At 48.7% G+C, this 27,372-nt stretch overlaps 1 protein-coding gene, 1 long non-coding RNA gene and 1 other non-coding gene across 6 annotated transcripts in view; 2 read left to right on the forward strand and 1 right to left on the reverse strand.

Moving 5' to 3' along the window:
• Positions 1 to 27,372, reverse strand: part of RPS6KA2 (ribosomal protein S6 kinase A2) — a 494,183-nt gene that overhangs the window by 312,820 nt on the left and 153,991 nt on the right. The window contains exon 1 of one of the 4 annotated variants that reach the window (XM_078370455.1): positions 9,141 to 9,349. The exons of the other annotated variants lie outside the window; for them this stretch is intronic. Coding sequence (XP_078226581.1) covers positions 9,141 to 9,191 — 51 coding nt within the window. The 5' untranslated portion in view covers positions 9,192 to 9,349. Of the gene's footprint in view, positions 1 to 9,140; positions 9,350 to 27,372 lie in introns of those variants that run through there. 4 annotated transcript variants of the gene reach the window in all.
• On the forward strand, positions 991 to 26,657 carry LOC128931864 (uncharacterized). The gene is made up of 5 exons (XR_013534681.1): positions 991 to 1,103; positions 1,198 to 1,344; positions 1,684 to 11,726; positions 11,826 to 11,899; positions 12,936 to 26,657. It is a non-coding gene; the product is annotated as an uncharacterized LOC128931864 (long non-coding RNA).
• LOC118153312 (U6 spliceosomal RNA) lies at positions 2,266 to 2,369 on the forward strand. The gene has a single exon (XR_004742563.1). It is a non-coding gene; the product is annotated as a U6 spliceosomal RNA (small nuclear RNA).

The following is a 27,372-nucleotide window of genomic DNA, read 5'->3' on the forward strand; positions in this document are numbered from 1 at the left end:
CATTCACCAGAAACCATGAAATGGAACCACCCCGAGATCATGGCCTCGTGCCTGTCCTCAGAGTGCCCCTTGACCACCACCTATCTCAGTCAAGAGGCAAGTCTCGCCTTTGCCCACATCCTCGTCTTTTTCCCTTCTGTTTCTTCTGGAAGGCCATGCGGTCCTGTAGGTCCTAGTTTTTAAAACCACATTCCTCAGACCCAGACCATGCTAGGTTTAAAGAATGAAGGCATGAATGAAGAAATGCAATGAGAAACAGTGGGAAGGTCTACCAGCTGGTGGGCATCAGGTGGGTCTCACCACTCACCCTCGGTGAAGCCCAGCCCGAGGCCATGGCCGGCAGCTGTGCTTCCTGGGTGAAGATCCCAGCCCTGCTGGGGTCACCACGTGCAACATGGCTCCTCCCAAGGGCAGGGCAAAGCCTTCAGATGGAAACACACGCATTTCCGTGCCAGCTAATACCTACCGGCGCCTCTGTGTTGTAGAGTATGGCGTATTGCAGATGTCCAAAAGTACACAAACTTTCAACTTTATAAATCACATGCAGTGAGGCTCTCCTGATTCAGAGAAAATATTGCAAGAGCCCACAACGTAACAATGCATTCCCAAAGCAAGCACTGAGAAAGCAGGAAGCAACGTGTCTGCACCTCATAATCTATTGCAATCTACAGAACACATTCCCTCCACTCTAGAGACCTCAAAATACGTTTTAAAATGATCTCATTCATTTAAATTATTACTTTTAAATTACTTTATTAGTTACTTGTGTGGCCATCCAAATAAGTCAGATTTCACTTGGAATAAAGCAGTGGTTCACCTAAGGACAATCTAGGACTCAAATATTTTCCTCTGTTAATCAATAACTGTTCCTTTTCCCAGCGTGCTTTCCCGTCAGGGAAATCGATGACTCTGGATAACCGTGTAGACACAGACGTGTCAGAGCACATCAGAGAACACAGACAAAAACGCATTTGGAGCCTTTCTCATCCTGGGCCTCACTCTGCCACTGTTCTGGCTGATTCTCCTCCGACCACGTGAGTCGGCGTGCACCTGGCAGGTGAGGCTGGGCAGCCTGGAGAGGCAGGAGGAGCAGCCAGTGAGAGGTACTTGGGGTGTTCTGCAGCTGTGGTCCCTAAGGTCCCGACCCCCACGCAGACAGGCCCACAGCAGCCACGGCACTTCCCCTTCCCTCCGCAGGACCCAGAGCACACCAGGCAGCAACACGGGGCTACCCTGCAGAAGCTCATCTTGGACTCCACCCAGCCACGCTCCTGTAGGAACCTAAAAGAACTGGAGGCGTCTATAAGGTTTTGTCATCTAGACGTAGCTGGGGACAGAGAACAGGTAACAGGGCCCAAGGTCCCCAGTGAGGTAGGAGGTGGGATTTGACTCTGGAGGTGGGGTTTAGACACCGGACTAAATCGAGAACCAGCTAACATGGGGATGGGGGTCCAGGATGTGCCCATCAGTGTGCGGTGTCTGTTTACTATTACCATGGAAACATCCAAGCATTACTGCCCCTTTCCATAGCGACCACCCCACGACCCAAAGTTACTGCCCTTTTCCTAGAAATTTCTGCGTAAGCTGCCCCTTAGTCTACATGTAATTAAAAGTGGGTATAAATGTGACGGCAGGCCTGCACTGAGCTGCTCCTCTCTGCCCGGGGGTGGCTCTGCCCTGCAGGAGCAGTCACGGAGCTGTAAAGCTGCTGCTTCAACACACCTGTTTTCTTCCACCCTACCACCTGCTCGCTCTTGAGTTCTCTCCTGGGTAAAGCCACTGCCCTTCGAAGGCTAAGACCTAATTTGAGGCTCACCTGTGCTGCACCACCAGGAAAACCAGGGACCAATGGCGGAGACTCTCTGGGTGCAGCCATCCTCAAGCCTTCACCCTACTCTCCGCCCTCCTGCTCAGGCAGCCTCCCTTGGATGCATCCACAGTCAGCCCCGTCCCCGGAAGCCTGGCCTCCAACCCACATCGGCTTTACCTCCCAACTTGAACATCTGTCATGCTTCCCCCAAAACACCTTGATTTGTTTTTTTTTCCTGAATATGTATCTCTTTTTTTAAATTGCATTTTAGGTTTTGGGGTACATCTAAAGAACATGCAAGATGGTTGCATAGGTACACACGTGGCAGTGTGATTTGCTGCCTTCCTCCCCTTCACCTCTATCTGGCACTTCTCCCCATGCTCTCTCTCCCCAGCTCCCCGCTCCCTGCTGTCCCTCCCCATTCCCCCGACAGACCCCAGTGTGTAGTAGCGGGAGTGCTGGCTTCAGCAGCACATATACTAAAATTGGAATGATAAAGAGATTAGCGTGGCCCCTGGGCAAGGATGACACGCTTGATTTGTTTTCAAGAGAAATTCTGAGCCTACTTGTTAATAAAATGCCCGTTCTGCTTCTTTCCAATCTATAATAAGAGAATGTCTTACATAACTGAAAAGCAACAAGAAACACTGTGCCAGAGGAGGGGCTGAGAGAGGCTGTCCTTACTTGAGAGCCACGGGTGGCTGCGGGGAGGCCCGTGCAAGAGGAGCGGGTATCGCTGTGCAGCCGCAGCTCCAGGGCCCTGCAAGGGCCAACCTGCTTCCATGGAAGTCCCCATCCAGTGGGTGGCGCTCAGCACTGCAGAAGCTCAGACAGTACCCTGATGGAGCGCGGGGCAGGTGTGCTGGCCGCAGAAGGCAATGGTTAAAGCGATCTGTTGGCCACTTCTATCCCTGTTCATCCCACTCGTCCTCCCTCAGACCCTTGGGACCAGTCAAAGGATCCCAGAGGCCTGACTTCCTTTCTGCCCCAGGTTCATGGGGGAAAGCTGATGGATTCGTAGGCTGCGCATCTTTGAGAGCTGTTGCAGTACAGTTTCATTCCCTAGGATTAGGAAGATCTTGGATTCCAATCCACAGGCACTCCCTGAGCCCCTGCTGCCTCCCAGCTCTTGTAAGAACCCTCCCCGAGCACCATCACTCCTGACCCTCAAGATAATGCTATGAGCATCACGTTTCTTATGCCAGAGAGCCTTGCAGGATTGAGGTTCAAGCTGGGTTCACACGGCTGGATACCTGGTGCCCCTCCTGCCACTTCGGACCACCACCTAACACCGAGTGAGCCTGCAGACAATGCGGCATGGTGACAGGCGATGGCCCCGTGCTCCGGGGGGTGGGGACAGAGGGCTAGGGAAGGGGCTGTGAGGTCTTTACATTCACAACCTTAGGTCTTGGGACTGATGAGAACAAATGACTGGGATCACCCAGGTGCTTTCCAGACCCTACAGAAGGAGCGAGAATCTTATTTGGCAGAGACACCCCAAAGAGATGGGAAGAGGTCGGGACAGCACTGACTGAAGGGCAGTCCTATGCAACGGAAGGCTGGCCCTGCGGAGTCCTGCGGCCAGGAACAGGAGTTAGTGTGGGTATCAGGCACTAGGCATGAGAATTTGTCACTGGGAACAAGGATGTGTGGAGACCCTACAAAGCAGCCCGACGTCTTCTACTGTGGAACCCTCTGGCCCAGGGTTATATCCATGTCATCTGGGGGCTCCTAAGTTCCTTTTGTGCAGGGAGGTGAAATGACCCAGAATGAACCCTGAAATCCAAGCAGGTTGGTGTGACCTTCTGAAACCTCTGATGCCAAACTAGCCTGTCCCAGATACACTAGAGCCAGCACACATGCTTTTTACACAGGCCACGTGTCATCTGCTGACAGGACCTGGCCCATCAGTGCACCTGATCCTGCAGCCTGTGTGGCTTAGCTTTCCTTCTCCCTCTGCCCAGAATTCCCTACCCCTCACTGGCCCACCTCTGCTCATGCTTCAGCCTCCTGGCTTCCTCTAGGAAGGTGCCTTGCTGCCTGGCCGAGCTGGGTCTGTGCCTGTATCTCCATGGTATCTGCATCACCGCTTTTAACTGTGTGGTGTTTTGAGGGCCTGATTAGGAGCTATCTCCTCCACCACGCTAAGAGGGCTCACAGCAGCACCCGTGGCAGGAGCTCTGTTCATATTTGATGCATTAACATGTGCCAGTTACAGCAGGGCCCTTTTCTAGGGCCACAAATCCAGGGCATCGCTACCATTTCCATCACCTGAGGATTGAAGGAGATAGAACAGGGGCAAGGGGAGCACAGGACCCGAGTACAGGTGGGGAGGAACTGACTGGCTGCAGAGCAGACAGCTCTGTCTGCACCCACTCTTCGTGCTACTGAGATAACCACAGGAAGACAGAAGCCAACCCAGGGATCTGCCCTGGCTTCTTGGACGCCCACGACTCTGCCTGGGCCATGGAGACGCAGGGCTCAGACAGCGACGCCCCAGCGCTTAGGAGATTGATAGCACAAGGCACCATTACCGACTGTCAGCCGTGCTGTGTCTATTCACTACTAAAAGAACAGTAGTGGCACCTCCCCGCCTATGAGTGTGGCCTGTTGCTGCTCTAGCGGGGCAGGGAGACTAGCAGAAGCCAGCGGGATTTTACCCAGAAGCTAAAGAAAAGGAAGAGGTGGTTTTGGGGGAAATTTGTTGACTGAAGAATTCCAACGCTCTACCGGGAGCCAGCTGACTCCACATATTTATTTTTCTATTAAGATGGTTTACTGAAGTATTTGAATTGCAGCAGTCCAGGCATTTTAATTTGCACAGATGTGGCTTGTTGAACTTCGATTTTCTGTGCTGAAGAGCAAACACAAACACATTTAAGTCGCGCACGTTTAAATAAGGCGCAGCGTTGCGTCGGGGGCTTGGTGTGGAGCGTTATCAGGATTTGCCTAATGCGTGTGCACAGAAATGCAAAGTTGCCTTTCACCAGAATCAATCTCGGGTTATGTGAGGTCCAAAGAATGCTTCTAAGCCCCCTGCGGTAGGAGCGAGACCTGGAAGATATGGGCCGCGACACAAAGGCCCCCAGACCACGACGGCGGGGCAGGTTCTGTTAAAGGGAAGGGGGTGGGAGGGAGCTGGCTTGGGAAGGAGGGGGCAGAGCTGGGCTGCTCTTCATGACACAGGGGAGGAGATGGCGTATTCAAAAGGCAGGAGGAGGGGACAGGGCGCTGACCTCAGGGTGGGAGGGGTGTGTCTGGGATGGGGAGGCCCTGATGGGTCTCTGGAGGTCGAAGGAGCTAGCAGGGCTTCCAGGTTCGCAGTGGAGCAGCTGGGGCGCTCTTTCGCCTGCTCTGCCTGCCTCCAAGGTCTCTGGGTGTCTCCCTTGCTCACTAAAGCTAGTATGTGGTGGATCTTTGGGGGGCATTTGAAAAAGACACAAGCTTGGCTGCTGGGACACTGCACAGGTTCCCCGCCGGGGCCCTCGATGTCAGGTTCCTGCTCATTTCCCACCTGCCCAGCCCCTCCGCTCAGCCCCGGCCTTGCCAGGGTCACAGTCTTACCTCCAGCGCGGCTGCAGAGGGAGCTGGCAATGGGCGGCTGGGTCCACAAGTCAGGACCAATGGGCAGCTGGGTCCACAGTCAGGACCGAGTGATTAACCAGAGCCACGTGTGCCCCCAGCAACAAGCAGAACGAAATCACCGGGTTTGGAGAAGAAGGAGTGAGAACCAGGTGGCTAGGAGAGGGGCACACAGCATTGCCATGAGGGGTGACATGACGCCCAGGCAGGGGGAGGGAAGTAGGAACAACAGGGTCAGCATGAGGCTGGCAACACACAGCATTGAAGTCTCGGTTGTGCTTAGGGGCTAGGACATGCCCGAGTTTAGCCAGACAACAGGAGCCCCTCTGGGAGGCAGCCTGGGGCCTTCCCACACCAACACGCTCACATGGACCCAAGTGGGGTGGGGTGGGGGCTGTCTCCTGCCTCGGTTTCCTCATCTGCAAAATGAGATTGTAATTGTGCTCCTAAGAATTACAAGGACTGAGTTATTACGTGCTATGAAGTTAGAAGAACACCCACGCGATGAATAGCCTCAATGCAGAGCAAGAGATTTCAGCTGAGTGGCAATAAATCCCCCCTTCCTCCAGCGCTAACAGCATCGGTGAAAACAAAGGAAACCCTCTAAGTACAAGGGGGACCATCTGCCGAAGGCCAGCCCTGCGCAGGCGCTCCCCACCCGCCCAGGTGAGCACACTGCGGCCGCTCCGGGCCTGGAAGCTTCGCCAAAAGGGCCGCCCCGACCAAAGCCCTCGCTTTCCCAGAGCTGCGCACCAGGTTTCCACGTGGATTTACCCCGCTTCTCTACCCCCACGGAAAAGGCTGGTTTCCTGTCCTGAAAACAGAACTGGGGCCTGAAATGGACACGAAGGTGAACTCAAGGCCAGGAGCCCAGGATGAAGGGAACACCCCCAGACGTTCCTACAGCGTTCCCGGAGCTCTCTGCAGACAGGCCCCTGCCATGGAACACACAATAAATATTTAATTGAATGGAAAAATAAGGATCCCGAGAAAACTGTCTTGGTTAAACTGAGCATGGCCACTTCCGATTTGCAGACTCCCCAGGGGATCCCGGAATCCGCTCCTCCCTGCTGCGCTTGTAGGTGCTGGACTCTGCTGGCCCTGTGGTCAGAGGCGATACCCCTCCAGGCAGGCCAGGGGACTTCGTGGGACAGGCATGGGAGACTGAGTGCAGGCATTTCACATAGCTGCTGGAAGCCTTGGGCATTTTGATAGATGTCCCCCTATTTCATAGGCAAACGTTCAGTGCCTCTGAAGAAAACCGTCCAATTGCAGCTGTGTGAAGACGGCACTGGCAGACGCCGCTCCGTCCCACGAGGGTTCTGCTCTGCAAAGCTCTGTGCTCACACTGAGGACACCGTGACCAGGGAAAGCCACACCAAAGTTTTAACATTCGGCCACAAGGCTGAGTGGCAGGAAGCCAAGCTGGGCCCACCCGCCTCACCAGGAGGCCCCCGGTCCTGCTGCTGTGGCCAGGGAGTCCACACTGCACGCATGGGAACTCCAGGTGCCCTCTGACACCTCGATGCAGCTCTGTGAGCCTTGGTTTTCCTCTCTGTGGATGAGGGCATACCTGCTCCCGGGGGGCAGGGGGGGACAGAGGCTCAGCTCTGCAGTGAGACTCCCTGGGTTGCACTCCTGAAAGTCCCTTCCTCTAGATAAGCCTCAGTTTCCTCAGCTGTAAAACGACGTACACAATCTATTTAGTGAGCGCCGCTCCTGCAGTGTGTCAAGTCCTAGAAGCAACTTGTTTCTGATTTAAATGGCCACATGTATAAATACGAACTGTGGGCTTGCATCCAAGACACAGATCTGTGCTTCACATTTTTCTCAGGGAAAAGTTCTGACCACAGAGACCCTGAACAGGCATGCCATGGACAAGTGTTTATCAGGGTTATTCTGTGGCATGCCATCTTGATTCTAATGTTTTACAAAGGACATTAATTATACAAAAGCATTAAATCAATAATTTGATCCTCAGCAGTAAACAGCATAATAATCAAGAGTACATAGTTTATATAATATATTCTTGATGGTTAAAACATAACAAAAATAGAAAATAAAAAACCGTTGGTTCTAGAAGATTCAGGCGTTGCCAGCTCATCCTAGGAGACCTGTGCTGTCGTCACGCTGTTGCTCCTTTTCTACCTGGCTCTGCCACCTGAGTGCCCTGGAAATGGTACCCCAGGTTCCAGCCTCCACTACCAGTGCTGCCAGGACTGGACCTCAGGAGTTCCCTGGATTCTTTCCTTCTGTTTTCACCGCCCTCACGCCAGGTTAGGCCCTCCTCATTTATGACTCACTCAGGCTGTAACAACCTTCAAAACCATTTCCTGTCTCTCTCCACTCAAGTCCAGTGTGAGACCTGCCAGGCGATTCCCAAAATAACTTCCTGTGTGTCACTCCCTGCCCCAGGCGCCCAGCACCTTCCTTGCTGTGCTCCCTGCTCCCCTGCTCCTGGCTCTCTCTCCTGCACACAAGCCCATCTCACCTCCTGGTTCTCAGGGCATTGAGTTCAGCTGGGACCGTCCCTGCTGCCCTGTTAGAAGCCTTCATCCCTTGGAGCCCAGGGAGTGCCGATCCTCTCCGTGACGTGTTCTTAACTTTACTCCACATTTTGATGTGATTTATTTGCACCCCGCCGTGAGTACCATGCATGCCATGACGTATGACATTCTCTAAGGACGCCTATCTAAATATTTCATCTTCAAAAGGACTGGAGTCTCCTTTGGTTTGAGGCAAATGCACGTTACAAAACAACAGTGCTACCTCGATTGCAGGCATTTTTGTAATTATGTTTATCCATCTTCTATACGCTTACACAGGGGAAAAGAGAAAACAAAGACCAGAATGAGAGATCAAGACGCACGTGAGGCTGGGAGGAAGCCACACAGGCCTCAGGCTCCTGGGCAGCTATTCAGTGCGTCCCGGGAGCAGTCGCCCGGCGGTTGAAATCCTCCCTCTCTCTGGGTTAGTTACAGGACAGGACATCCCGTGTCGGGGGAAGAGAGCGGGAAATGCACAAGCATGCGATCAGATTAAATGACATTCGAGAGGAGGATGTACAGAAGTGGACGACGTGTGGCTTCCCCACCTCCCGCAAGTGTCCCCCTGCAAGATGTGTTGTCTTGGGAAGATGAAGTAAGGGAAGAATGGAAGAGTAAAAGGGGTAAAGTGAGGCAATAGAGTGAGAAGGAAGGAAAGAAGCAGTCAAAAAAGAGTAGCGGCAGCAGACAGAGCTCATCCTCCTACCTCTGCTCAAGCTCTCTACCAACAAAAGGCTCCCCCTACTGAAAAGGTGCCCAAGAAAGAGAGGCTGTGGGGAGGTGTTCTGTAAACTCCGAACCCGGGGCCCAGCGTGTGCAGAGACGGACGATGGAAGCCCAGCCATGGCAGACCCGAGGACAAGACGGAATAACACTGGACAGAGCACGTGCTCTGCGGGCAGGAAACTTTCACAAGCCAAAGTTTAAGGATAAATAGGAACAAAACAAAGTAGAATAAACACGGACAGAAAAAGTGAGAAAATCGAATGCTAAAAAGAATCCTACTCTCAGTTGCATGTTAAGTAAAATATTAAGAAGTGAGGAAAAAAGGTTACAAACGTCATCCGTTATTATGCCAAAATAGTCACCTAACTATCCGGCCTGTCTGGCTTCCAGAGAGGATCAGGAACCATCTTAAAAACAAAACCAAACAGCGCAGCAGGCTCCAAAGTGCTTTTTAACAAGGTAAACAAGGTACTTACTAACAATAGCCCATAGAACTTAGAGAAGGCTTGGCGGAGGAGAGAGAGCATGTTGCCTAAGTTGGAAATGAGGACGATTTTGGCCGGGGAGCCGAACTGTCTTTCTCTTCAAGCGTGTAGAATCTCACTCCTCCATGTTCAGGAGAGCAAACCTCCACGGGAGTGTGCAAACATTCAGGCTAACTGTCACTTGGGATCATCCGAAACTCAGAACAGGGCAAGAGGCAGTTGATTGTGGCAAGGATATGACAATGTCACTTTTAGTAACTGACTCAGTCCAACACCTCGGGGTCAAGTGCTTAATATAGGGCTCCTCTTTCCGTTGGGTGGCAAGTTTAGCGAAACTGACCACCTGTTCCCTTGCAAATCTGCCTGTCTCCAGCCCAAATCAGAAGGCGAGCCTGGCACGGCCCCTCGGAGGAGGTGCTGCGGCGATTGGATTTCACCTCCCACCAGTGCCTGTGAAACCCAGATAAATGTGTTCTGGGACCCTCTCCTCTCCTGAGAAGACTGCAGATCAAGCTGCTAAACAAGCGGAAGTGATTCTTGTTGTTTTAAACATCCTTAGTTGTGTGTGTATTCTGGAGACTATTTTTATAAGTTTAAAGCTCTGCTTTCCTTGCACATCCGCAGGGCCTCTACTAAAGAAATGGAAGACAGGAGCGTCTGAGCCTTGCACTCAGGCTCCTGCGGCTCCATCCAACGCCCCAGGAGGACTCCCTGCTCTGTCTTTGTGAACTGATCCAAGTCTGATTACTCGGGATCTCTCACCCAGTCTGTGGCCGGGGAGATCTAAAGTACACTCAAGTTGTTTATTAAACGTCTGCAGCAGTTTTGTGGATGCAGTTTTTAGAAAGGCTGCACCTCTAAAATTCCACACACACCTAATGTAACATGACGTTTGCAACCTGTGAATACAGCCTGCCCGTCAATTTCAAACTCCAGGCATGTCCACTAGGTTTCTGTTCTGGGCTTTTCCAAACAATGGCTTAATCGGAGTCAGCAATTTGAGGGAGAAAGCCCATGAAAATAAGCAATTCATGAAAAACCAGTTCCACTCACCGTGCTTAGACACACCCCTTAGACACAGGTCACTCCTGTGGTTTGCCAGTGAGGGCTGGAACCTCACCTCTTCCTTAGACACCTCTGTCCTCTACCTTAGAGAAGTTCCTCTCTCCCTCAACTATGATTCTCACCACTCTGTGAAATGACAGAATTGATCAAATGTCTGTTGTGCATTGTCTGACACTGCGGCTCATCAGGAATTTGAGTCATTTTGACAAGAGGATAGTGAACCAGTTTATGACTGGGGCTCACGGCCCGAATATCTCCTAAGGGCTGGATGTCCACACGCCTTCTTCCTCCCACACACGGAGGTTATTTGCCATGCGGATGCCCAGAGACTCAAGATGGAAATTCACTTGGCAGACCATTTGACCGTCGTGGGAACCGGCTTGCACTGCTCATCCTTTAGGGGAACTTGCTGGGAACATCCCACATTGTTTGGAAGACTTGGTAATCTGTTTCTGTCCACCCTTTCTCCACTCACAGTCTTCCAATACAATAAAATCACTACCCCAATGGCTCTTGATTCCTTAACTAGTTACATTGTGGAGAGATTTCTAGTAACGTCCAGGATAAAAAAAAATGTCTGAAACTGCCAAGAACAAAGCCGAGCCCCAGAAGAGTTTGTCCAATACTTTCTGAGGCCCTGACCATGCGGAACTGGGTGGGGGCACTGCCCTCTGAAGTCGCAGTCACAGAATCCAGGAAGCGGATGCGAACCTCTCCCTACGTGGTGAGAATGCTTTACCTTCCCGTAGCTTTAAGTATCACCGGCATTCTGCTGGAGCAATTCTGTCTCTAGCTGAAAGCTATTGTTGGTGGGAACCATGCCACAGAGCGTGATGATCTGAGCGGCCTGATGCGTGACTGTGAACTCACTTACTACGTCTTTCCATGTTGATAGAGAAAGGAGGTCGTTCATTCACTTCAGAAGTAGTGAGTGAGCATGCCTGCCGTCCCGTCACCTAATGTGTTTTCCACTCCTCCCAGCTGGGCTTTAGATGCCGGTGTGATGCATGTGCTGTTTGCTTACAGAATTCTGCTTGTAGCATCCGTTTAGTCAATAAGTAGATATTAATCACTTAGGCTGTGGGACCAGCTCTGGAAACACAGTGAAGGAAGAGAGATGCTGTCCTGGCCACCAAGGAGCTAACACTCTGGTGTAGAAAATGTCACTAAGCAAATACCGACATTGGCAAATCTCTGCATACGGTCGATACGGCTGCGTGCAGTGCGTTGCTATTGGAAGGGAAGGCAGGAAGACTTGAGCCCAGCCTGGAGAGACAGGAACGTCCTCTCTGAGAAAAGGTCGCTTACACTGAAACTCAAAAGGTGAGTCCAGCTTCTCCAGGCAAAGAGAAGTAAGCAGAGCAGCCCACACGAAGAATACCCAATGGCAAAACAAACACAGCACAAATGGAACCTCCCCGAGAATCAACCCGGAGCCAGAGACAACCCAGAGCGTGCTGTCATTGAGGGACCCACAAAGATCCATGTGGCCAGAACTGGCCAGAAAATGGGGTAAGCCCTTGTTAAAAATGTTGGGTTTTATCCTAAGTGCAATGGGGGTCTTGCAGGGTTTTAATTAAAAGAATGTACTTTTCTGATTGTGTCTTTTAGACCGGGGTCCCTATCCCCCAGGCCTGACTGGTACAGGTCCGTGGCTTGTTAGGAACCAGGCCACATAGCAGAAGGTGAGTAGTTGACAAGCGGGAGCGACCTCTCCAGCCTGAGCTCCGTCCACCTCCTGTCAGATCAGCAGCAGCGTTAGATTCTCATAGGAGCGTGAGCTCTATGGTGAACTGCACATGTGAGGAATCTGGGTTGCACACTCCCTGTGAGAATCTGATGCCTGATGATCTGAGGTGGAACAGCTTTGTCACCAAGCCATTTCCCCTCCCTTCACTCCCCCCTCTTCCATGGAAACACTCTCTTCCATGAAACTGGTCCCTGGTGTCAAAAAGGTTGGGGACAGTCTTTTTAGACTTCACAGCAACTGACTCTGATATGGGGAAGAGCCGAGTGGGACCAGCAGCAAAGAGGCTCCAGAGGCTCTCCAGGAAACAGCAGGATGTCCCTAGCACTTAGGCCGTGGGGGGAAGCAGCCCCACGTGAGATCAAGGTCGGGGGGAAGCAGCCCCACGTGAGGTCTGGGTGGAGGTAAGCAGCCCCACGTGAAATCTGGGTGGGGGGGAAGCAGCCCCACGTGAGATCTGGGTGGGGGGAAAGCAGCCCCACGTGAAATCTGGGTGGGGGGAAGCAGCCCCATGTGAGGTCTAGGTGAGGGGGGGAAGCAGCCCCACGTGAGATCTAGGAGCAGGGGAAGCAGCCCCATGTGAGGTTTGGGTGAGGAGGGGAAGCAGCCCCACGTGAGATCTGGGTGGTGGTCCATCAGCTGGGTGGGGACTGCCTCAGTACAGAGTGATCAGAAATGAGAGATGGGAGATGCTCATTGGAAACCTGAATAGGTAGATGGAAATGCTTCATTTCTATTCAGATTATTTCTCCAAGTTTATCTCTATCCCAGACTTACCTTCGGAGTTTCAGACTAATATATCCACTCTCTGGTAGAAACGTTTATTTTGATATTCCCCAGGAAACTCAGGGAACATGTCCACAACTCAAATCATTGCCCCTGAACCATCCATTAAAACATTTCCTGCAACATTTTTCCTTCACCTGGCAAATGCTCATCAGCTGAAACAGTCCATTTTCTGCGTCATTTTTCAGTGCTGCCGGCTGCCCCGATACTGGTCAGATGTTATTCTGAATGTGTCGATGAGGGTGTTCTGGGACCGGACGGAGGTATAAGTCGGCGAATGGAGTCAAGCAGATGCCCTCTCCAGTGTGGGTGGGCCTCACCCAATCAGTCAAAGCCCAGAACAGAACAGAAAAGCCAAGAGGGACCCTTTCCTGCCGGGCTGCCTTGAGCTGGGTCAGCAGTCTTTTTCTGCCTTTGGACTCAACTGGAAACACCAGCTCTTCCTGGGTTTTGAGCCTTCCAGCTTTCAAACTATACCAGAGCTCTCCTGGTTTTCAGGCTTTTGGACTCAGACTAGAACTTCCACCGTGGGCCCTCCTGGGAATTCAGCCTGCCAACCGCACAGATCTTTGGACTTGTCTGCCTCCAGAGTTGTATGAACCAATTCCTTATAGAATCTCTGTGTGTTTGTGTGATGTATGTGTGTACGCATACGTGTGTGTATGGATACATATACAGAGATGCACATCTTATTGGTTTTGTTTCTCTGGCGAACCCTGACTAACACACCAGCTAAAGAGGAAATAATATTGTCTAGGGAGAAGGAAGAGTTAATAAAAAAGACTCATATAAGCTATCAGGTATCTCCACATTGGAAATAAACTACAGTGCAACCCAGGAAATAGAAATGAGAGAAGAAGTTGACCACAGATCGAGTAGGCTGGAACTATGGCAGAACTCCCCGGGGCACACGGCCACCCGGCTGGGGACGGAGACCACATTTCCCAGCTCCCATGCTGCCAAGAGCAGCCACGGGCTATGTTCAGATCAATGGTGTATGAGGAAATTGACAAGCTCCCAGGGAATCTCCATAAAGATGAAGCCACCATCCTAGACTTCTTCCTTTTCTGTTTTCTGAAGGCTGAAAACCCACTTTGAAAGTGACCCAGTTTTAACTCTGCAAACAAGAACCACACCCTAAAAGACAGTGGAGGAAGAAGATGAGGGAACCCCAGTCGCTGGATGGCCTGGTAGAGCAGAGACTCCATGCCAGCCTGGACTGTCCAGCTCTGGGCCAGATTCTGGGAGGGAGGCTAATATCTCTCCTGTTTAAGTCCCAATATTCTGAAGTGTCTTTGCTCCAGCGTTTGGCTTGTACTGAACTGAAACAGATACGGAAACACACAAACAGCAACACAGGCAGATGGCCGCTCCCTCAGCTACAACAGAAGTCTGCCCGCTCTGCTGTCTCCTGTTGCCCCAGAGAACGGGCCAGGAGCTGGCACGAGGAGGACTCAGCAACTATGTGTGGAATGAATGGATAGTGGAAGAAATGCAGACTGGCACTGGAAGGACAGTGAGGACATGGGAAGAGAGTCTGTGGTTACATCTCTTTACAAGAACCTGCTGTACAGAGAAGGGAGTAACTAAGGAACTAGGGTCTGGGTGCCGTGCAATGCGCATGTGTGTACATGGGTGACGTAGGAAATGCTGGGGCATATTTCCACAAAAATAAAAAGAATCCAACCAGAGAGAGGAGTGCGACACAAAACAGAGTGTTGTAAATGTCCTGAGTTGTGTAGCAGGTGAGGCACTTTGTCACATCACCGGAAGGGAAGAAGAAGAGGATGGGTGGCTGTACGGAAAACCTGTTGGGTCACAGGTAGGAATTTTAGGATGTATCTAAGTGATGACTCCTAAAAAAATTCTGTCTAGTGGGAAGCAAGGTCAATTCCTGGAGAGAATGCTGGCCAGTGGAAGTCAGGCTGAGGTCAACGGAGAAGGTTGAAAACAGTCATCGTGGAGAGAGTCAAGTGAGTATAGGGCTATGGTCAGAATAAAGAGAACTTCTCAGAGGCTGATGACGTTGGGCATCATGCGTTTTTATAGTATTAATCTTCCCAGTGTGTGTCTTTCTCAGGAATTGTCAGGGTCTAGACAGACACGAAGAACAGGAAATGCTCGGCTTCTTCTGGGGCTGTGATTTTCCCCGATGATAAAAATTAAAAGGCTGAAGGGCAACTTCCATTGAACATTGCAGTAAAGTAGTTACTGACTGTTGGAGAGGGAAGAAACTGCTGACAGGAAGGCTGGTGGACGTGGTGGTGAACTCATCAGAGGGTGGGAGGTTCAGGACAGGTACCTGCGCTGTGGCTTCTCAACCAACCTGGTGGGAGGACAGGAAATGGAGGCAACACAATGTGCTCAATGACTTTGTCAATGACAAGTGATCAAGTTTCCAGGATGTAGGAAGTAGAAAAGTGCCTCTTCAAAGTTTCCTTTCTTGTTAAAGAATAATCGTAAGTGTTAGAAATAATAGTTTGTTCTAAATACTTTCTTCAAAGCCTTTTTGCTTTTTGTTAAGCCGTATCCTATGTAGCTGTTGGACACACTTACAGGCACGTAATGCATTCTGTGTTCTTGTACTTTAACCAAGATACTTGTGCTGGATGTGCTCACAGGCATGTCCCAGATCGCAGCCTCTGCCCCTTCCTTATTTAGCCCTCCTTTTCGTTCTCCATTGCTTTTACCTGTTTAGAAAAGTTTGAAGTTGTTAGCCAATTAGGTTTTAGTTTAGATTGTGAGGTCTGGCTCCAACCAACAGAGATCTGACACAGCAGTAAGGACGACCCCAAATGCGTAAAGGATAAATACATCAGCTTTCCCTCTGTTCACTGCACTCACATAGCAAGATGGGTGAGGAAACTCTTTCTGCAAGGAGTAAAGATTGCCTTGCTGAGAGATCCTTTGTCCCAATGATGACTTTTCCTTGCAGCACTGAAAATTTACATGTAACACAGGATGACAAAGTTTAGAATAGATGGCTAATTTGGAGGAGAAAAGAAAAACATCACTACAGATGAGAAGGCAGCAGAATGGAGAGATCAGGTGGTCAGCTGTGATTTTCAGGCGGATGTGGAAGACACCTAGTGGGTAGCAGGCGTGGTGATGGTGAGGAAGACTGGCGTGGATTTCAACAACCCCACTGAGTGCCATAGTAACACAGATGGAGTAGGTGACTCCTAAGAGTAGAGCACAGGTGGTATTGTCAGATTGCATGAGATTTAAAGAAGGAAATTTTTGTCCAGCTAATAGAAAGGCTGTGGTCAGAAAGCTCCCTGAAGAGCAAGGATGACATCGACCAAGCACGTGGCACTCAGGTCTCGGGGCAAAAAGAGAGCAAATTGAGAGGATCCACTTGAGAGGATCACAGAGGAAGTGGGTTCTCAGGTGCCATCAGATTCCAGTTAAGGAAAGCAGGAGGAATCTGGAGAGAAGACTTCAAGGGAAGGGCTGACCAGAGAGGAGGGATGGCCAGCAGGCCAGTGCTTGGGACTGGAGAGACAGGCGGTGAATGTGTGGAAGGAGGTTGTCCCTTGAGTGGTGGCCAGGACAAAAGGGGAGCCCAGCTTGGTGGACTTCGCTCTGCTTGTCTTGCAGGAGAGTGCCAGGCCAGGGACGCTCTTCCTTGGGTTGATAAATGAGTCAGATGGCTGGGACTCCATCTTCTATCCCTGAGTAACTAGTTGATAAAGACACCCTAGTGTATTTTCCTGAACAGACTGTTGATGTTAACAAGGTCAGTCTGATACGGCTGATTCTTTATCACTCCATCATTGTTTCTTTTGTAGACACACATCAGCTGTCGTTTTAACCAATTCTTGCTGAAAATGGACTATTACCATTTCAGAATGGTAAGACTATCAAGCCTGTGCTTTTGGGATGTGCAGAAGGTACTGAATTCTGGCTTTTCAAACTGGAGCTTCATTCGGCCGTCTACAGTCTTCTGACATTTTTGCAGTCTGCAAAGTCATAGATTAAAATACACAACTAATCAGTAAGGAGACTTGCCTGAGGCCAGGGGACCGGAACCATAGGGAGAGCAAAGGAGACGTTTCACGTTTATAGGTTCTGCTTTCTCTTTATGATTTTTGCACTGTGTGTTCCCAAAACAGGAATGCTGGGAAGCCTGGAATAGGTTTTCTGAGTCCTGGCTCTGCCACGTGCTAGCTCTGTGACCGTGAGAAGCCCATGAGGACCCCAGAGCTGTCATTTCTTCATCTTGTGAGTGGAAGTCCTGTCGATGCTTACCTTACAGGTTGCTATGGCTATTCAGATGTGAGTTGTACGTGAAACACTGCACATGTCCATGTTTACACGAGGCACTAAATCATTACTGATATTTTATTGTTCAAGGTATAATGTAAGATGACATCTATATTAACCTTAATATTTAAACATGTCTTTTACCTAAATTGGGGCTGATGATTTCTGATGCTATAGTTAGATGCTCTTCCCTTTCACCCTGGGGTTTGCTTTTCACCTTTTCATGTATCCTTTTCAAGACCATCCCTAGGAATCTGCTGGTATGATTATATTGGGTTTGTTAGAAAGTAACGTCTCCATTTTCCTTTTCATTAGGACTGCATAAAATAGCATCGTCTGAAGTGTGTGCTAAGAACGTCCCTAACCCCTTGTGTGATATTTCTCCTTCTGAGCCTTGTGCTTGGTGATTCCTGCTTTATAAAACCCATCTCCCTGAAAGCCTGGCACACGTTGAACTCCACGTCCCCCTCTCCCTTGACGTGATTGTTTCCTTCAACTCTTCGTCTGCTTCCTCCTGGCAATACACCTCTCCAATTTCCTTTCTTAGGGGCTTCCACTCCAGGGTTCAAGGGTTTTCCTGCAACTGCACGCCTTCTTTTAGAGAAGGGGGCAGGTGTGCACACAGCATAATTGGTTCCAATTCTCCAATATATCTGTCCCTTTTGAATTGAGCTAAATCAGTCATTTTTTTAGCCATAATGTTCATCTACCGACAATACAGGTAAAGTCGTGTTTATCACCTGTTATAATTTTATCACCTGCAGAATGCTCATTCATATATGGATGCCCATGGCTACACGTATTGATTAAAACTCCTTTCCCACTTATGTCACTATGGGAACAGCTAGACACATTTCAAATGTTAATTACCTTTTGTTACACCTGAGTCACATTAGCGATCACCTTCTGCGTGGGAGGGGTACTCGCTTTGTTTGGATTGGAATTCTGTCTCGTACACAGGGTTCCATTAACATTAGCTGAGACTATTTCTTAATTCAAAGAATATTCATATTCTCTTCATTATTAAGCCTAGAACGTGATTTTTCTCAGGTTGCCACATTAATCGGAGAGAGACGCCGGGTAGTTTATAATCAAAACTAAGGCAGCTCAACAGCAGGTTACATCTAAGAGGCTGACACAGGAGAGATGTCTTTTCTTTCTTAGTCTGTGTCATTAAAAAGATCTTTTTTTCTTTTGAAGTCTTCCTCTTGGTTGCTCCACATTTCTTCACAGAAAGAATATGAAGGAAATGAAGTGATACATGGCATGTGAAATCAAAGCAGCAGGATTTTGTTTAGAAGAATGCACAGCTGCATTGACTGCGATTACAGTTCAGAAAAGCTGCAGCTGCCAATTTCTTTTCTGCAATTCAATTCACCTTATATGTACCTTTCTACTTTAAGGGATTTTTTTTCCACTCAAGGAAAAAACAAAAGGAGAATGGAAGAAATTATAGAGCTATGGAATGGGACTTACAAAGAAACAGAATAGTGTGCCTGCTTTTCTCAGGTAGCATATTTTATGGACAATTTCAATTCTTCCAGCTGCTGTCTTCAGAAGAGCTTAAATATAATTCTGGATATTATTTCATTTTATAAGAAGATATTGGCTCACCCTTCTCAGAGAGCTGAGGAGCTGGAACTTGACTTTGTATAACCGAGGTAAGAGTTACATCTGGAAAAGAACAATTCTCCCCCTGAATTAGGACAAGCTCAACTATATCCTAAATCACAGTGATTTTAAGTACTACTCATGCTTGTAAGAGATTTTAAAATAGAGCAGCAATCTGTGAGGTGTTCACAGCGTACAGTACGTAGCCAAGGTGATCCAAGGTCAGTGTCTGCTCCTAGATGCACCTGCAGGGAGTTAGCAGTCGCCACCCACACGCCTGGCCCAAAAAGAGCTGACCAGGCATGGGCATGCTACTGACGAAATGCAGCTGGTTTGCTGCAGGGCATCTGTTTTCTAAAACACATTTGTCACTGACAGACCTAGCGACTGAGTAGGTGTGAATATGATATGAAAGTTGCATTGGCCATAAGCCAATTTATCTGATGCTCTAACGTTTTAAGTCTCCATGTAATAGCAGGTTTGTGCTGTAACATAAAGAACTGTGGCACAGGTGGGCACAGCAAGACACCGAGAACACACTTGCATGTCCACTGGCCCCATGTGTCTTCTGCTGGTCCTGTCTGGCAGTGTGTTTGGCTTTGAAAGTGTCCAGGATCTGGATCTTCATGCAAAAGAAACAAGCACAGGATGGTGACCTGGCATCACTGCGTTTTTGCAAAGCCTGCAACTGCCCCATGTCTGCTCTGGGCTCCGAGGCTCAGTCCTCTGATCTTTCTTTACCTGTCCTGTCCCTAGCTGCCTTCCTCTTTTCCCTTATTAAAGTTCTGTACGTACTGCAGCATATTCCATTTATTGGGAATTGAATGTATTTCTTCTATGCCAGGATTCAAAGTTGGGATTGTTATTATTGTAGTTTGTGCTCTGGTTACAGAGTTTCTAAGGTTTGGCTGTTCTGTCCCAGCACCGTATTTCCTCCAGCCTTGCTGTCTGCAGTGGGCAATTTTGGACAATGCAATTTTCTCAGGCACTTTCTTCTGAGCTCCAGGTCTCCGCATCCAACATCCACTCAACATTTTATTGTGAGAACTTCACCTCAAACATGTCAGAATTGACATGTCAACATGTCAATACCTCCTGCAGGATTTCCTAACTCCACAGATGGTATCCGTCTAATTGTGCAAGCCAAGAGCAAGGCGCCAGCTGGGATGTTTCCTGTACCCAATCTATCATCTATGTCCAGTTAATTTTACAGTAGTGTTTCTCTACTGTGTCCATTTCTCTTTGTCTCTGCTGCCACCTTCATCTCATACCTGGATCACTGCAGCAGCCTCCTCCCTGGCCACAGTAGCCTATGAAACACTAATCTGAGCAGCTCACCACCTTCTGCACAAACCCTTAGGAAACTAGAAGAAAGCTCCCTCGACCTGGTAAAGGCTATATTACAAAACATCCAGTAAACAACACACTCAATGGAGAAACCTTGAAACCAGGAGCAAAGATGCCCATTGATATCACAGCTGCTTAGCGTGGTACTAAATGTTCTTACAGACAAAAAAGAAGAAGGAAAGAGTCAGAAAACAAAAGGAATTAGTGTATAAGATTTGGAAGGAAGATAAAAAAGTCCTTATTGGCGGATGGGCAGATGACACAATCCTATACAGAGATACTCCAACCGAAGAGACACTATTCAAGCTAATGAGAGTTCAGTGATGTTGCTAGATTTAAAGTCAGCTCCTTCTCTTTACCTACCGAAGCAGACTGAATGTTGTGTCCCCCCAGTTCTTATGTTGAAATCTAATCCCAAGTGTGATGGTATTTGGAGGGGGTTCTCGGAGGTGATTAGGTCATGAGAGCAAAGCCCTCATGAATGGGATTATGAAAGAGACCCCAGAGAGACCCCTCACCCCTCCTACAACGTGAGGACTTGGCAAGAAGACACCTTCTATGAACCAGAGAGCCAGTGTTCACCAGACATTGGATCTGAACGCCCCTTGCTCTTGCATTTGCAGGCTCCTGAACTGTGAAAACACGTGTCTGTTGTTTAGAAGCCACTCTGCTTATGGCTTTCATTACAGCATCCCAAATGGACTAACACACCTGCAATAACCAATTCCAATTTTCATAAAACTGACATGGTGAAATTTTGTCAAATACCTCTCTGTACGAATTGGGGGACTACATGGCTCACGTTATCAACAAGAGAAAATAGGCAGCCCAAACCCAAGAAACAGTCAAGTAATAGAAACAGTTCAGAGCGAGAGAAAATTAAATGACTGGCAAGTATGTGAAGAGTTCCTCAACTCAGTAAATGTAACGAGAAGAAATAGAATGAGGAGATGCCACTTCCAACCATCATATTTATAAAATGTAAAAGGCTCCATAGAACCAAGAGTTGATGAGCGTGGGAAGATACGGGGCCTCCTGCCGTGACTGCATGGAGAACACTCGTCATGAAGGTGAAGGATGAGTATCATCGGTGGTCTTTCCATCCCATACTGCACAGCGTGGAGACCCCAGACCCCCACCCCCGACGACTGGATGAGCACCCAGGTAAGGGGACAGCTACTTAGGCCGGCTTTATGCACAGTACCCAGGGGGAAGTAAAGCCCCATGCCTACTGTTTGTGCAATTGAAATATCACCCGGTTACTGAGTGTCTTAAAGGGTACATTCACATCTAAGAACACAGAGGGTGGGAGCAGGAGGAAAAGTCAAACAGCGTTAAACCGGAAGAGTCTGGTTTTGAGCAGTCGCGCTGGGGTTCCTTGAATACTAGTAACAAAACTCTGCACAGGAAGCTTTTGAAAAAGGTTAAAAGAGTAAAGGGTGATCTTCAGATTTATTGGTGGAAGAGTGACAGCCACTGAAATGGGAAAGTTCAATTTCGGAGTGAATATTACTCAGAACAGACCAAAGTCCAACATCCCTATAACTGGTGCTCAGGAAGAAGAAAGCTTGAGAGTCAAGGCTGATCAGAGAAGAGAGTGCACTTGGATTTGACACAGAAAAAGCCCAACTCTCAAAACGCTGAGCCACACCAAAGAGACTGCTTTACCTGGATGTTGGGAAGATTTAGGATGTTAAAAATAAGTTCAGTATAAATAAAAACTCTTTCTCCCCTGCAGCTTGCATTCCTCCTGCCTTGGGAGGCTGGCAAAAGCTAAGACTGTAGAAGACATTCTGAGGCCCTGAGGAGGTACGTACGTGCCTGCTGAGCGTTCCTGTCACCAGTCAGTGCACTCTGCTAAACAAGCCTTCACCAGCAGGTCTTTTCTTTCTTTCTTTTTTTTTTTTTTGAGATGGAGTTTCACTCTTGTTACCCAGGCTGGGGTGCAATGGCACAATCTCGGCTCACCGCAACCTCCGCCTCCTGGGTTCAGGCAATTCTCCTGCCTCAGCCTCCCGAGTAGCTGGGATTACAGGCATGCGCCACCATGCCCAGCTAATTTTTTGTATTTTTAGTAGAGACGGGGTTTCACCATGTTGACCAGGATGGTCTCGATCTCTTGACCTCGTGATCCACCTGCCTTGGGCTCCCAAAGCGCTGGGATTACAGGCGTGAGCCACCGCGCCCGGCCCACCAGCAGGCCTTTCTTTACTAGCACTATTTACGGTTACAGTAAGTCACTTCCTCCGAAGTTTTATCACAATGGCTTCCTTCTCATACAACTGAACTTGCTCGCTTTCAAGTGTAATTATGTTTTTGAAATACATACTTCCGAAGTGAAGTCTCTGCCATTAATTTTCATGGGCAATACATGATAAAGTACATGCATGGTACCACAAATTGCAATTTATTAAGTTCTGTGGAGTAAGTGGAGCCAGTCACATAGACAGCTGGAGAAATGAGAAACAGAGCTGACATGGAGTGACATTCAAAGTAGAGAAACAAGGAAGAGGCGTGAGCCAGAGGCGGTGAGCCTGCAGTGGGGTTCCATACACATTCCCCCCAGCCAGGTACCATCGACTTGTTTCAGCATGCCCCTTATCTGGGCTATGCCCCAAAGTTCATCTCACCCCTGCTTCCCTCACCAGTTGTCCTAAAGATGTAACAAGATTACGAATGTTGGTGCTCATTAAGCTGGACACATGTGGCAAATCATTACTTTTATTAACAGAGGAATAAGAACAGTCCCAGAAGACAGAAATAAAGACACAACATATCCTTAAAAATAAACATAGGGGCTGGGTGAGGTGGCCCACACCTGCCATCCCCACACTTGGGGCAGCCGGGGCAGGAGGACTGCTGATGCTCAGACACTGGAGGCCAACCTGTGCCACATAGTGAGACCACATAAAAAAATAAACATGACCGAAAAGAAAAACTATCTGATGGCTTCATTTTATCAGAACCTCAAATCACAGTTATTCTTCACATCATCTTTTTTCTTCATGAAAGTCGGAATCTCAAAGGAAATTGGTCAAGATCCTGATGTGCAGGTGGGTTAAGAGGATCAGTAAATGTGAAATAACAAAATACAAAGAAGAAAAGGACAACACTGAGTCCCGGCACATTTCTCAGTTGCTCCTATTTCTTCTTTCTGGCCCAGACATCTCCTGGGTTTACAGGTGCATAAAGGTCCCTTCTCGTCACCAGGACAGCTTAACTACCATCAACAAGTATTTTTCAAATAAACACTTCAGTTTCTGCGTCTGAAGTGTTTGTTTGACTCCTCGCAACTGAGAACAGATTAGGGGTTGACAAGGTCCTATTGTGGGCAGAACAACTGTGACTTTCTAGATGGAAGAACGTCTTTAAAACTTTTAATTGAAAGTTTTAAAAATGCAGAAAAAAAGAGGGTTTCAGTTTTCACGTATGCCATATTCTAGTATCGAACCGGAATCTTCACTCCAAAATACTGTTCAAAATCCTGATGGAGTAAGAATTAAGTTCATGCAGCTTAAGTTGAATCCTGTGTACTTCTCCAATGATCACACGATGTCTTTTTTCCCTGTCCTTACCAATCTCAAGGTTTACCATTGTAAATATATGTGTATGTCAATTAGGAAAGATACAGTGAAATCCCTTAACATCTGAAAGGTTCCATTCAATTTTGCTCTTCCTGTTAAAACTTATTTAAAATCTGAAGTATTCAAAGTAACACTGGAGTCGTAAACTCTACGGCCTGCGGTGGCACTTAACCCGTCACATCTGACAGAGCATCCTCAGACACTGCTCTCAGCACCCAAGTCCTCCTAGCACAACGGGCTTTGTTCTGTACTCTTCAGTATATTTTTTGTAAAATAATATGTACATATGCATGCATAAGTGTGTGTGTGTGTATGTGTGTGAGTGTGTGTGTGTGGTTTGTGGGTGTGTATGGTATGTGTCATATGAGTGTATGTGTGTGGTGTGTGTGTGTGTTTGTATGGTGTGTCTGTGTCATCAAATACTGTATCTTTTGATTACATCCTGGAGGTGCATGTGTTATGCATCCTTCTTCTCTTCTAGGAATATGGAGTAGGCATGTATTTCCCTATTCCTCCCACTAAGTACAACTGAAAACCCTGGACACTTCACAGAGGATGACTGTGACAGACAGAGAGAAGGAGGCAGGATGGCTAAGGACCTCAGGACTTGAGGAACGACATGGTGGAGAATTTTCTGGGTTTTCCTCTTCCTCATGCGTACTAGACCTGGAACCGAAGAAATCAGCAACCCAGAAATTCCAGCAGGCACAGACAAAATAAGTCCCAACAAAAGCCTGCTTTCTCTAGCCACAGGACCAGGGAAGGGACAGAAAACTCTTAGACGATAACTGCTCTACTTCGGCCAAACAATGCAGAAAAACCTCGGCCCCACCTTCGCCCATGCCAGTAAAGGCTGTGTGGGTGGCCTAGAATTCCACCCTCATTAGTCTGTAAGGAGGTGCCCCAACTTCCCCACAGGGGTGCTGTCCACTTCCAAGTGGACAGTGCGGACTCTGACCACTGCCCAGGGTAACTGACCATAGTTCTGCTTGGGATTAGTGGAGGCCACACGGCGAGTGGGAGCCTCCACCCCCAGCAAGCAGGAAGAGCCTCACAACTTTCTTCATTGCAGTAATAGGGGGCCCCCCACTTCCTAGGTTGGAGTCATGTGAGTCCCAGTCTGTTAAAACAGAAAGCTTACGTAAGGTCCAGAGTCTCATAACATAGTGCCCCAAAAGTCTAACTTTCAATTAAAAAAAAATCACTAGTTGCTCAAAGAACCCGGAAGATCTCAAACAGAAAAGAAAAAATAAACCAAACCAAGATGACAGAAATGTTAGATTTATCTGACAAAGATTTCAAAGCAGCCATGATAAAAATGCTTCAACAAGCAACCACAGACCAGCCTGAAACCAATGAAGAAACAGAGCCTCTGCTGAAAAATGGGACATATACAGAAGAACCAAATGGAAGTTTTAAAAGTGAAAAACACAAAACCAAAATGAAAAGTTCACAGGCAGGCCTTAATAGCTGAGTAGAGGAAACAGGAAGGCAAGCATGAAATGCAGGATGCAACAACAGACACGCTCACCTCAAAACCCAGAGGAAGAAGAGCCACATAAACCCAAAGCAAGTGGAAGAAAGGACATAAATAAATAAAAGGAAATGGAGAGGGAGAGAGAGAGAGAGAGAGAGAGAGAGAGGGAGCAGAAATCCATAAAACTGAAAACAGAAACAATGGAAAACACCCATGAAACAGTGAGCTGATTTAAAAAGATAAGACTAATAAAATTGACAAATCTCTGGCAAGACTGACTGAAAGAGAGAGAGAAGGGAGACACAAGTTCATAAATTACCAGTATCAGGAATGAAACAGAGAATCACTACAGATCCCACAGACTTTGCAAGGATAATAAGGGCGCTATGAATGCCTCTACACACAGATTCAACAGATCGGATGAAATGGACATAGGGATGCATACCCTGCAGGTGGAGCCTGCCCAGGAGTAGCTGGACCTGGGTAAGAGGTACACACAGCTTTCAGAAAGAGGCTCAGGGTCACTGGGGGAGGAAATTCTGGCATCCCAGGTGTCTGGAGAATGTTCTTGGAGGGATGGGTGCAAACTGTGGACAGGCACATCACCTGATTTTCACAGACTCTCATCCTGTGGTGAGGGCAAGGCCAGGGAAGGCAGAAGGAGCTCTTAAATGCTCAGGGTCAGGGTAGGACCCCTCTGGTCCAGCTCTAAACACTGTGCTGAGTACAGATGGTGTTTTTCTTGCCATTGCCAATGAGGTAACACTCACCAATACAGAGGATGACTAAAGATCTGGAGCCAAGAGTCAACAGCCTTCAGGAAGGCTTAGCAGGCTTTGCAGCTATTCCTTTCACTATCTAACAAGTATTTGTGAGGGTTCTTGCTATATAACTCAGCATCTGAGCCATGCATGCAGTGTGGGGTTAGAAAGAGACACACGGACGGGCTGTGGCAGCCCAGGGAGAGTGACATGCACGTGCAGAATGGGTGTCCCACTGAGACCCACAGGTGGGCTGTGTCCCTCGATGTCTGGAACACACCCTGAGCTCACAGAGTTCTGCCTTCCCAGTGCCCGTTCTAGATGCTGCCACACAGCACCCGAGAAGCTGCTGAAATGCAGGATCTACCGGAGCTTCCGCTTCCTTAGCGCTACCTGCTCAACACTGCCCGTGCCTCGCGCCTCGCTCCTCTCTGCCTTGAACGGGAGCATGGGGAGAGCACTCCACGAGAAAACTCTGGGTTCCTGACAGCTTCGCTAGAAATGAAGCCAAAAAGTGCAGGCGCAGGTCAGGAGAACAGGGTTATGTGACCCCTGGAAATGTCACATCTGTCCCTGGAGGTGGCATCCTTCCCCATGCTCTTTCCCAAGTTCAGTTTCTGACCAGCTCATCACCTCCTCTGCCCGGCCTCCTATGCCTTCCCACCGCAGAGCTCTGCCCCAGGCCCTGGAATACATCTTACTTTTTCTCTTTTCAGAGCGGAGGAAGCCCAGCTCTAAGGGTGACTCACGGCCACTCGGATCGCTGTGTATCAGAAGACAGACGCCAGATCCACAGCTGGGCTTTCACACCTGAGGAGGTGGGAGGGGGTTTGTTTTAATAAAGTCGCGCTTGATTAAATAAAATGAGTGAAAAGTAAATTAAGGAATTTAAAGAATTGTGAGGGAGAAGAAAGAGCAGATTGTTATGAACAGTTGGTGAGATATCTGTGCAGATAGACTGCAAAAAAGGGTAGGACACAGCTACTGACTTTCTCTGTCCTCTTTTAAAGGACTGGTGCCTAGATATCTGGGTCACAGCCCTGGGGAGAAATACAAAAACATTCATGCATGACGTGGAGAGAAAATAAAGAATAGAATTACCCAGGAGTGGCTGAGGAGCAAACACAGACGCGTGACTTACGTGTCCCGGAATCAAAACCACTCCTTGCCCAGTGCAGCTATGTAGTCAGCTCTATTATTCTAGCAAAGGAAAAACACAAAACTGAGCTTTGTGAAATATCTGGAGTGAGGCAGTGGAGGAGGTAAGTGATGCCTGTGATGTCCTGGGGTCAGCATTGGCCCCTATTTGCAGAGGCGGCGGTGGTCATGGCGCGAAGCTCCCTCATGGAGGAGGCAGACAGGCTTGTTAGTGTGTCCCTCACAGCCAGCGGTCACCACACCCTGTCGCACCACCATCACCCGGTTCCAAGCCCCTGCGCTTCACACCTTGGCTTCCACAATGGCCTCCCTGATCCCACCTTTCCCTCTGGGTTCATGCCAAGAGCCCAGTTGACCTAGGCTTCCTCACACCCTGCTCCAGCCACGTCCATCTCCCGGCCAGCCATCAGTGATGAATGAT

The sequence above is a fragment of the Callithrix jacchus genome, chromosome 4 (assembly GCF_049354715.1).
Source record: "Callithrix jacchus isolate 240 chromosome 4, calJac240_pri, whole genome shotgun sequence".
NCBI lineage: Eukaryota > Metazoa > Chordata > Mammalia > Primates > Cebidae > Callithrix > Callithrix jacchus.